General features: G+C 35.2%; 1 protein-coding gene across 1 annotated transcript; it reads right to left on the bottom strand.

Moving 5' to 3' along the window:
- Window positions 1-1245: 1245 nt before the first annotated feature.
- On the bottom strand, window positions 1246-11958 carry FAM102B (family with sequence similarity 102, member B). Its single transcript, XM_010084914.1, has 11 exons — window positions 11792-11958; window positions 11354-11474; window positions 10851-10880; window positions 10232-10348; window positions 9060-9106; window positions 4953-5059; window positions 4308-4403; window positions 3555-3741; window positions 3337-3464; window positions 2884-2953; window positions 1246-1288 (listed from the first exon to the last, which is right to left on the bottom strand). Exons 1-11 carry the CDS (start codon window positions 11956-11958, stop codon window positions 1246-1248), a joined length of 1113 nt encoding a protein of 370 aa, XP_010083216.1.
- Window positions 11959-12240: the final 282 nt, after the last annotated feature.

The following is a 12240-nucleotide window of genomic DNA, read 5'->3' as shown; positions in this document are numbered from 1 at the left end:
GATTCTTTCATAATTCTCAACAAAAATTTTAGGAGATCTTTCCTCTGTCTTGCCTGTCAGGCAAATTGCTATTTGTGCAAATTTAAATACAGTACATTGACCTTAATGTAACAGTGGACAGATAGTGAAGGAAGAAGTGTTCAACAAATCTGCTGCACAGTAAGACTTTTTCAGAGTGCAGAGTATGTCTACTATAAAGTGCTTCTCTTAATAAATTACATTGATAATAGTATAGATGTTTACCTAGTTTTAAAGCGTAAATTGCTTAGTAAATAGTTTAATCTCCCCATACCTCCCCAATCCCGCAAGGCACATTCAAAACACAAGCAAAGCACTAATTAACTGTGAAAGATTAAGCTACAATAAAAAGTTCTTGAGTGGTAGTAAACTGCTGACTAGGTTTGTAAACAGTACCATCCCATTGAATCTCCAAGTTCATGCATTACTGAAGTAAATTTCTTTGAAAGCAGCTTTTTAACTCCAGATGAACAATCAAGCCAGCTTTCTTTGTAATACACTACTGTGCTTCAGTATTTTGATTTTGGAATCCCACTTCTTTTGTCACTTGCATGAAAACGCCTCTAAACTTAATTTACAGTTAACACAACTGATTACTGGCTGTTTAGATCTATTCAGTGTTTTTTTAAATGCATGTGAAGTTCACCTCTACTGTTCAAGTTTACAATGAAGTTATGTTCAACGCTCTCAAGAGGTTTTGGTTATGTGAAAACATAGCGGGGCTCTTTTGTGGGGGCCTTAATTTTGACTTGATGTTAATTTTGACTTGATAGAAGTAATTAGCTTCTATAAGACTAAAATGGTAGGTAGGATCACACTGAGTAATTAATTTCTTCAGGTTAGTTTTAAGACCAACTTTTAGAACCTTCTTTAGAAAAGAAGTTACATGCAAAGTACATCACCACAAGTGATCTCCTGTATAAAATACTGAAATGGGATTTACTTAATCATGCTTCCAAAAATGTTTCACAACTTAAAAAGCAAGTAATTCCACTAACATCAGGTAGAGCTTACAAAAACAGTCCAGGTGCTCACACAAGGTATGCATAGCTACACATTGCCTTCATACCACAGAAGATGAAGCTACATGAGCAAAAGGCATTCCATCACTTTTCAAAAATTTCACATTGAGTTCATTTCAGCTCTCACAATTCTTGCAACAGAGCAAACAAAACCAGAAGTATGAACACCAGAGTTCCAAGTTTTCCTCCTGTTTGTCATTCTAGTTTAGCGTTTTATCACCACCTGCTCATATGCTCCAGCTCCTACTCTGAAAGAATGTTTGAAAGAAGTTAGCTTCCATTTAAATTGGAATTGAACTAAACAGCAAGTATCACAGATCAGCAAGTTTACTGTTTAAAAAAAAAAACCCAACCAAGCAACCCCCCCCAAAAATAAACTGACAAAAAACCCCCAGTGAAACAGCTAGTACTAGAACAGATAAATGTGAAGGGTAGAAAACATGCGTAATTACCATGCCACTGAGTAACCTACAGTTTAATGCATTAAAGTATTTTGTGTTATGCTACAGTCAAAATGAAGAATGATAAATAATGCTACTGAAGAAGAATTTACTGTTGGACTTCTCTATACTTCCTTAAAAGTTATTTTCTGGGTACCTCTCTCACCCCAGCTATATAGTATGTAGCTAATACTTTTTATATACATTTATACATAAATAGATAAATGTCTCTAAAAAAAAGTAAGTGATAGTCTTCTTATGTTAAGATACAAGAAAAAGTCTTCCAGTCTTTTCTTCACACTGAATTGTAAATGCACGGTTACAGAACTGTCTCACTCCCCATGTGACAGAGCATAGCACGTTGTTTTACATGGCAAATTGCAGTACTATGTCAAAAATTAATAGGGCAAGCTCTGCCTTAGTATAATATTCTGCCTGGGCTGTTCTGGCAACTGAATTAGGACAGATCTCTGTATACTACTGTAGTGTGCTCTGTAACCATACATGTTATCCTAGATAGAAATTAGTGTGCCCAGATTGCAAATAGGTTAGTGAATTATCTTTAACCATCAGTATTGCTTGCCTGTGTAAATGTAATTGTTTTATCACTTTCAGCACATTATCAGCTGCCTTTATATCTAAGTCCAGAAATACTTGCTGAAATACAGATGCTATGCTAATTTATTGAGATAAAGGAAAATCTTAAAAGTTATGCTGGAGTGCAGAATCATGGTATTGGAGCATATTCTTACCTGGTTTTCATGTTTTCTCATCTGAGAAGAGTAATACATCTAGGTCAAGTCATATGAGAGTATTTGTAGAGGGTTTAGAGAAGGAAAAAAAATATCTCTGGTTCTAAAACAACTACAAGAAGATAACCTGAAGCAGATTATCAAGAGAGTGTTTGAGGCTACAAATAGTTGAAAGATGAACAAGCCATTGAAATGGGAATAGTGTAGCATATGGAAACAGAAGGACATATGAGCAAAACTGAAGTGAGGAAAATTAGGCTTGTTATCAGGAAGACATGAAAGTTTTATAATATAAAGGGGGATGTATAAAACACCAAAGACTTTCTTCCAGCTCCAGAGAGTAATGTAGCAAGTCTATAGAGCTAAGATTTCAAACTGGTGTCTGTTTCCTGTGTCCGTACTGAAACATTGCTCATATCTGAACACTTTGAACCTGAGACTCTTCAGAACCTCCAAAAGTTATAATTCTTATGGCTGACACATCAATTTATTTTGGAACTAACCTGTGTTTTGTTTTAAAACCTGACAATCTAGTTCCTTTGGTGCCTTTAAGTGATATACAAAGATCAAGAATGTATGTACTGAATAATTGCTGTATAAGATGCATTTTTGTTTACTATTACCTATGGATTAGTTGTTCAGGATACATACCTGTTAGGTAGATGATGGCTTCCAAAAGAAGTGCTTCCACCAGGGCCCACAAATAATCTTAAACCTTCTTCTAAAAAGCAAGGGAATTAACATATGTTAGCTTCCTTTAATGTTGCCCTAGCTAAAACTAAGTCATTTTGAATCTGCCAGTTTTGTAACTGATACTTTCAGATGTAAATGTTTTAAGTAATGAAGAACTAAACTTCACATGGTACAGGTTGGGGGAACTGCCTTCCTCATAGATTTGCCACTGCTCTTTTCTTTTCAGGCTTAAAGTAATTCTCTGGGAAAGCTACCCAAGTCGCGCAAGGGTCTTTTTAACTTCTGGGAGACAGGATGAAGCAGAAAATGTCCTTATGATTACAAGCAGCAGAGACTATGACAAGAGTGGGTTTTCATAAGGCCTGTTAATGTGCATCAATTTTCCCTAAGCTTCCTTGTTTATTTCCATACCTTCTGCACTTGAGTCTAAACTGAAGTCTTGAGTCTGCAGTATTTTTTCAACTATGTCATCAGCATCAACTCTGGTAGCATCGACCCTCTTCAGCTGTGACTCCACAGAGTCTTGCTTTACAGGATGTCTGCAAAAATAAATATATTTAGAGCTCTGAGAAGTGATATTGTAAATTGCATTTTACTTCTTCTAGATAAGGCTTTCAAGTGAAGTGTACCTGCAGAGTTTTTCTGATGATGCATCTTTAACAGATGTATCGACATTAGCTTCAGTTACTTTTGGCTCAGTCACTTCACATGGCTCTAGAATACTTCCAATTCCTGTTGAGGTACTCCCCACCGAGGTGTTTCTCCTGTGGCAGAGTTCAGACAGACTGGATGATCTAGAGTGACACGTGCTATAACCTGTTGGGAAAGCATAGGAGAGCTAGATGAGGTATGTTGTTGACAGCCAAGGTCATTACTTATATTTTACCATCCTGAAAGCACAATTTGTGTTTTGTGTTCTTGAAAAGAGACTTCAAAAACCTTACGAATGTATGTGCATACACCAACTAGGCAATTCACTTTGGTTTTTATATTCCAGCACATGCTGTTTTATTTTTTTTTCTAAATAACTCTTGCTTCCTAACAAATACAGTGACTTGGTGTTATTGCTTCCCCTTCAGCTTTTAGAGCTGAGTAAGTATCCATTTGTACGTTATTTGTTTTTACAGATGGAATAGGTAAAAATCTCATTCAGGTATGTTGATTGGAGGGAGCTAAGGGAAAAAGCTGTCTCACATCTGAACAGATAATTCATTGTGCTTTTAAGAGGAGAAAAATTTTACTCTCCTCACACCTAAAACTCCTAGGAAAAAGCTTTCAACTTCAAACTGGTTTTTTTACCATATAAAGTGTGCTTATTTTCTACAGTCTAAAACTGTAAAAGTAAATAAACCCCAACAATTAATAACAAAATTAACAGCTACCTGACAGTTTTGACTGCTGACTTGCATAGCTTGATGTTCTGGAATGTCCACATGCACCAAGTTCGTCTGGGACTGAGGCACTCTTTGATGAGATATCTGCAACATATGCAAGTCAGATACCGTTGCTAAAGCCAGCTTTGTTATTGCATGTTATTAACCCCATGAAAAAACCTCACATTTCAATCTGTAATGAAGTGATTTAATAGTGTTTTTTTGAATAGTCTAAATTTCAGAGTAACTACTTCAATTTTAAACAATACTTAGAACTTTTACCCCTCAAAGTTTACTCAGTTATGCATATCCCTATGAGTCATAAGTTGAAAATCAAATTAAATGCCCAGCCAAAATAGAACTTCAAATCAAGAAATGCATCACACGGAAAATGCAAGATTTTAATTGTGAAAAAGGAGGTAGGCTATCAATTCAATTTATGTTCTTTCTTGCCTTTAAATAGACCGTTACAAAAGTAAGAAAAGAGAGATTCCACTGATGTTATCTAGGAGAGTGTCTCTCAACACGTAATCAAAGAAGGTCCCCTTGTGGGCTAACTGTCAGCATCTCTCTAAGATTTGAAGTATTTTGTACATCTTGAAGCTACAAAACCAGTTATAAAAGAATTGAGAAATTAAGAGCATGATTTTATACCTGCTATTCCCAGATGTACTACTTTTAAGTTTTCTCCACCTTTCCTGTCTTCATACAAAGATTCTGATTCTCCAGCAATTGCTATAGACATTGCTGTGGAAGGAGGCCTGTAAGAAAAAGTGGTTATGATTTGCTGTACTTTTGCTATAATCCCTCCAAATTGATCAGCACAGATACAGATTTTTCTTTTCAAGTAAGCTGGTTTAATTCATACTATGCTTCAAGTTAATAGACTTGTAACTTTTTTCCTGAAAACATGCTGCCTAGCTCCCTGTTTAAAAAAAAAAAAAAAAAAAAAAAAAGCTTTTGCTACTGAGCTTCAGGACGTTGTACAGAATCCATCTGCTCAGCCTTCAGTCCTTCAGGCTTCTGTGGGTCCTTGGAAAGGCTCTTCCTTTTTTTTGATGATTGATGGAGTGAAAAGTGTTTATTTTGAAGTTCTAATTTTTTTTAAGTGTATGAATCACAGGATAATTTATGTGCTAAGAATATATATATAAATTCAGTGCTTCATGGAATACATTACAACATGGTAAGTTAAAATAAACAAACAAACCCGCACAATGCCAGTTGGCCTAGTTCGCTTGTGCACTGTGATGTGCTCCTGGCTTTGGTTCATCTCTCTTACAGTACACAAGGAGCTTCTGGGCTGATAACCCCCCACTCCTAACAAAGTTACCAGATGATTACTGTCTCCAAAGTTACCATGGATATTACCATCTCCATGTATTCCCCTCTAAATTCTACCTCCTGCAAATTAAGAAAAAGCATCATGTATGACATAATTTAAATTTAGTTCCATATTAAATAAAGGATTTAATAAAACTTAACTGCTTGTTTCAGTTTATACCAAGACCCAAAAGGATATTTTATTAGAATGAATAAACCTCTAAGTTTGTGTTTTGCTAGTGCAAAAGAAACCCATTAGAACATGACAAAGTGTAAGTAATCTTCTCTTGCAAGCAAATACAACTAAAATACATTTCAAGATGTTACCTACAGTTTTTTTAATACTTTGTTATTTTTTATTTTGGGAACAGACTGTTGGTCTGCATACAAGTGGATATTTGTTGACATTTTTCGATTTCACATATTCAACAAATTAGTGACTGTCTTTATGCAATAACATATTCCCTCTTATGTTACATTTGGAAGTAGAGAGAAAGTGAAAAAGCACTTTGGGAACTATAATGCTTGTGTGACTTAACTGCCTAACATACATTTGAAAGGAGGAACTGAATGCTTTCAGGAATGTCACCCCAGATCAAACATCAAGACTTCTAAGCTTCTTCATAAACTATGCAGCTGATTTTGGATTTTTAAATTGTTTTGAAGTTTATTTTTCCTTCTAGAAAAAAACATCTGGGTTAGATAAATTTTTTGTTCTGTTTGTGTTGAAAAGTTTACATTCCAGGAAATGGTTGTATCATCAGTTTGGAAGAAAATCCCAAATCTGAATAAATTCAGTTAGAGCTTTTTTCCTAGGGAGCCAGAAAACTATTTAGATACTAATTTCAACTATTTTAGTACCAGTCATTGGTTTATTAACATACAAGGCTAATGATTAGTTAGTTGCCTTTGAGAAATTGTTTATCAGTGTCAATGATATATTTGCTAATAGGCCTGACTTGAAGTAAATCAAGGGGTGCTAAATAGCTAGGGATACTTAAAAGCTTTGCCCAGTCAAACAAATTCAGATAATATCCTCTTACTATTTATTCATTAAGCACAACATGAGATTTCACAATGTTCTGTTCTTATTGAAGGTTAGAAGAAGAGAGGAGAAAGGGCCTTTAGTGGTGCAAGGGGACATTGAAGAGTTCCTGTGGGTGAGTCATCTGAGCTAGACTGGTGCAGGCAACATTCTCGCATCTCCTCAAAAATAAAGGTTACAGCCACAGCAGTAATGCACAGTCTCTCGTTACTCCAGGAAACTGTTCTCGATTGTCCTGATTATGGAAGAACCTACCTTGAACCAGCTACAACCTACAAATCATGATTACTTCATACTTGTACCTCAGACTGAGTTAGGAGATAAGTGCTGCTTTTCTCAGTGCTGCAGCCTCATTTCACTTCAATCTTCTTTACTTAAGGAAGACTTTGGTATATGTTTACTGCTACAGATTAAGGCTGTATGAGATTATTATCCCTCTTCATGGGATTATTCAGAGAGACATTGATTGTCTACATTAATCTGATAAAAGATGAGTTTAAATTCAGTTTATGAGAGTATTTTGAATTAAAAAAACCCTAATACATACTGAAGTAAAAGTGGTTTAGTGGAGCAGTTTGTGCATCCACATCTTTACAATGGAAGAAATGTTTCATCCAACATAAGGTCTGAAAGCATAAATAGAAATTGAGAACCTACACAAATGTTGAGATTGACATAACAAGGGTGAAGCTAGCAATTTTTTCAAGATTGTTTTCCTTAAGCTGATTTTTTCTTTTCAAGTTATAGGTAATATTTGGAACTCTGCCTTAGATTGTTTTGAAAAGGCTAACATGAGAACAAGCATGTTGCAAAGGTCTTTCTAGCCTTGCATCCTGTTTCTGTCAGCAGCAAACAACAGATGCTAAGCGAATATGGCACACATAGTAATGTATCTCCTGAATATTCTTCCAGCATCTCCTCATCTGTAGCTTAGGTATTTCTTGAGCCTCACGAGATGTCTTATACTTCATAGCCCTCCATTTTTTTTTTATTCAGGAATTTGTTTTCTTTCTTGAGCTTTTAGTATTCACATTGTGTTGTAGCAAGGAGTTCCCATCTTAATCATGTGTTGTGGGAAGAAAATACGTCCTCTAATTTTGATTCCATCTCCTACTAATTTCAGTAAAACAACATGGTCAATGAACTGAATAAAGTTTATTTTGAAGGAATTATTTAATCAACCCCCTCCTCCAAAGATATTGTGACAAGTAAAAATAGAGCTAAGTTGGTTTAAACCTGATCTAGACAAAATTGCCATGTACTGTCATATAGAATTAGAAAATATTGACATTAAACTGAAGAGCACATATGCTTCAAGCAACGCAGCCTACCAACATTCTAAGTTACAGAAAAGCAGTGGCATTAACAGTCTTGGCAGGTACTGAGGAATTTTACACACTGCATTCATGGAAGTAGATTCTATACATATCTCTAAGCCTATCCTTAAAATGAATGGCTTTCAGGTTATTATAAAATACCTCTTATAATACAAATGACATGTGAGAGTTTTTTACTTCCTACTGATCAGAATAATTAGGTCATAGTTAGCAATACAGCAATATTCTCTGGAAATAGGAAGCTTATCAGTTGCGCTGGTTCAGTTATTCACTAAGCTATGGGTGCCTCATAGCAAAATGGCTCATTAGTCTAGAAGGAAGGCAACAATTTCATCTTAGTCATGACTAGGTTTTTCCCTAGCATCTGTGATTTTTCTGTCCTGTCACTAGTTAGGGAAGTTAACACGGTCTAGCAAAACTATTACATTTCCTTAACTACAGATTGAGGACAATGAGCCCAAAGGATCCTGAATACATAGCAGTGTATTTTCCTAGCTACCTCCTCACTCAGATGTTAACTCTTACATCTTTCACTAGGTTGCATAATGTCTTTGCTAACCAAGCATCTCTAAGTGCTTTCTCTTGTACTATCGTATCACACTTCTGGTTTTGTTTTTTTTTTTTTTAAATAAATATTTTAAAGTCATCTGAGACTTACTTGTGAATAAAAGGTGTAACAGCACATTTTCCAAACACAAGTATTAGTCAGATCACCCTATACAAAGTGTATTTATATAAGCTTGCTGCAGGAACAGTTTCCCTTAAGTGTTTCATTTATTTATTTATTTATTTATTTTTGATTAGAGATGTACAGGCTACTGTTCTTTGCTTGAAAATATAGTAAATATTTAACAGCAGGGAGAACTGATAGTTATACTGGTATTTTTACCATGTTAGGCATTATTCAGCTACCACCCCACTTTTTTTTGTGCCCCCTTTTTTTTTTTTAACATTATTGCCAGATTGGAGAGATTTTTAAATGCAAAGTAGTGTAATTCTGGACACAGAATGACCAAAACATTATCCCACAGAGATTTTTTTTTTTAATTAACTTACGTTTTAAAGCATGGGTCTCCAGACATTAGCTGCATGTTGATCAAAACCTACACATTGAGAAAACAAAACCTACTGTAAGAAAAAAAAAAAAAAAAAGGAACTAGTCTGTGATACATGGTCATATCACTATGTTATACTTGCCAGAAATCTTACATTTAAGTAAAATAAAATGGCATCATCACATATGGAAATAAACACATCTGTGCAAAAACCTAAATCTTTTTTTCTTGCTACATGTGCAAACAACAAAAAAATTGCATTTAAAGTGACATGGTTGCACGTAGAAGACTCTGCAAAAGATAAATAGATCAAGAAGAACCTTAGGATCATTAATAGTTAAGATGGCTTCAAGGGAAAAATAAAGAGATAGGAAATCTAAAAGATTAATGAGCAAACAGAATATTGTTTAAAACAGCAGGTGCTGAAGTGTGTTCTTTGCTGAGAGTGTTTGGCAAACTGCTAGCGTACAAGAACTGGTTGTGCTAACATGAGAGATATAGTAAAACCACAAAAGGTAAATAATGCCATAGGACAACAACGCATTGAGAAGGCTTGTGAGCTGGGTCAAAGCCATCAATTCAAAGTTTTCTGGAAAAAGTCTATGATTGTCTTAAAGACATCAGAAAATGCATGCTTAAACGCTACACTCAGTAGTATAAGAAATTAATCCTAGTGTGTTGGTAGGAAAAGAAGTTTTAAAAAATTTACTTGTAACATTCTGTGTGTAATTATTCTCAGGTTAGTGCAGCTTATGCAATTTTTTAAACTCCCTGGACTAATGGGAGAGAATGGCAGGCTTTCTTCCAACAATGCTCACCAATTGTTACATTGATTACTATCAAATAAAAAAGGGAAAGTTCCAGGAGCTGGGGAGGTGTTAAAGCTGGCTTATACATAAATAAGCCAATTAAGAGATTCACTCTTAGAAAAACTGCACAGGAAGTTGCCCAGTCTTAAACATATAATTGCAGCATTTATATGAATGTATTAATTTTTCATCATGCTTCCTTATTCAATTTTTCAATTCCTGTTAGAATAGGAATACCTTTTGAAAGCTTTTCTTTTACAGCTATCCAGCTCCATTCCAAAGAGTTTTAAATTTCATTAAGTGCTTAATAATACCACTTGTTCTCTGCTTTATTAATTCAAGTATGAGAAAGGAAGCAAATTACTTTCAGAATGGAGTTATCCTGTCTTGTATTTTTGGTATCATAACCTTCCAGTAAACAGCGACGAGTGGTATTTCCCGATCCAGCAAACTCTGCTAGATTTAGATCTGCAAATCCCAGCTGTTAAGAGAAAATAACAACGTTAGTAGTAAGCATATTACTAAATGAAGGTACTTGCTACATGCACAGTATTGAGTGCCACTTAACAGCAGCTCCTCTCAAATATGAATAAGAGGATGCCCATTAAAAGGAGTGGCCCAAGGCAAAAAGCAGAGAACAAACTTTGATGTCAAATTCTCCATAGTTCTATTTTCAGTTAAAAATTAAACTCTCAAGAGAAAAAAGAACAAGGAGAGTTTCTTTTATTTTTAAAAGTAAACACCTGCAGAAGGGTTTACTTTTGTCAACCATTTCAACTACTTAAATTGAAAAAAAAAATCTGGTGGTATAATATATGCTTATTAAACACACTGCTCAAGAGTTCCAACACCACTGTGTCACTATAGTGCACATAATGAAATCATGGGTATTAGAGTACTGTTCTGGAATTACTTTAAAAGGGCATAAAATGACAAGAAACAAAAGCTAATTCATAAGCAAAATTAGATACATCTCAATTTACCTTTGCATATGCCTTTCCTCCTTTTAACTCCTAGAAAAAAAAAATGAAAAAAAGACATGCCATTAAGCTATTAAAGATCCTGACTGGGTTTTTTGTTTGTTTGGTTTTTTTTTTTTTAAAATGCAAATAGTAATCTTCATTTTCAAATAGCTCAACACACATTTGTTAGGCTGTACTGTTGTCATTTAGAACTTCGTATTAAGAACGTCATTGGTGCAGGCCAGCAGGAGACTGTCATTTTGTGGAGGGGCAGAAGGGTGAGTGCCTGATGCCGACCAGTGTTTGGTAAATAAGTGTTCTTTTCAATAAGTACGTAAAAAAACATGAATTAGTGAAACTATGGTAATTAATAAGATTACTACAAAAAATTTTAGAAGAAGAATACCTGACATGATTACAGCTAAAATTTGCTTTATGAAATTTATCAGGCATTTAAAAATTAAACCAAAACAATAGAAGAAAGAGCAGGGAAAAGAGGAGAGAAGGGAAAAAGAGCTCCTTACCTTCCGTACAGATACCCTGCAAATGCAAGTATCCAGAATCCCTGTAGTGGCACTGGCGCTGATTTTACACATAAATAGGAACTTTTTGTTCCAGCGGACACAGTTTGCCTGTACTACCTCCCTACAAATAGAGAACATATTCTTACTATCAGTTGCTTATACATTCAGGACCATAAAAATGCAATAGGACAGCTCAAGACACAGGCAGTAGAACCAGTGATTGTAGAGTGGTCACTTCATGCAGAATCTGTTCCAAGGCCTGAATAATCATCCTTCATTCTTCTCTTTGTGTAAGAAGACTAATAACTGTTTCAAGCCTTGATCACAATATTAGACCTACAGAAAAATTCAACAACTACATGTTTTTGCAAATCAAGCAGACTGTGATTTCACCAGTTTGCCTCAGGAATTAGACCTACAGAAAAATTCAACAACTACGTGTTTTTGCAAATCAAGCAGACCGTGATTTCACCAGTTTGCCTCAGGGGAGTGAAGTCTTCCTGAACATTAGCTCTCAGGCATTGTCTTCCAAGCTGCTGAGCTTTGGAATGTACTGAAGATACCGTCTTTGCCAAGTAGTTATCCAATACAGAGAAAGGGAGCATCGTACAAGCAGAATTAAATAAATTTGAGGCCTGGTAAAATACAAAGGAGATGATGTACAATAACCATATTCAAAGTAATGCACTTGGACCAAAAAAGAATTTCAGCTACATATTGGGAGCTTGCCATTTGAGAGCAAAATAAGACAACTAATATCTGAATGGATTTGTTCAGCACAGGAGGATTACAACCTGACAGTATGATGCAGCTGAGAAAAAGACAAAATGGAGGATGCTTTCAGCTAAATTGATGTCATTATGTAAGGCTCAAATGGAACAAAATCT

Source organism: Pterocles gutturalis, unplaced genomic scaffold (assembly GCF_000699245.1).
Source record: "Pterocles gutturalis isolate BGI_N339 unplaced genomic scaffold, ASM69924v1 scaffold18925, whole genome shotgun sequence".
Classification (NCBI taxonomy): Eukaryota; Metazoa; Chordata; class Aves; order Pterocliformes; family Pteroclidae; genus Pterocles; species Pterocles gutturalis.
Note: the sequence above shows the minus strand (reverse complement) of the source record. Positions and strands in the feature narration are given on the sequence as shown.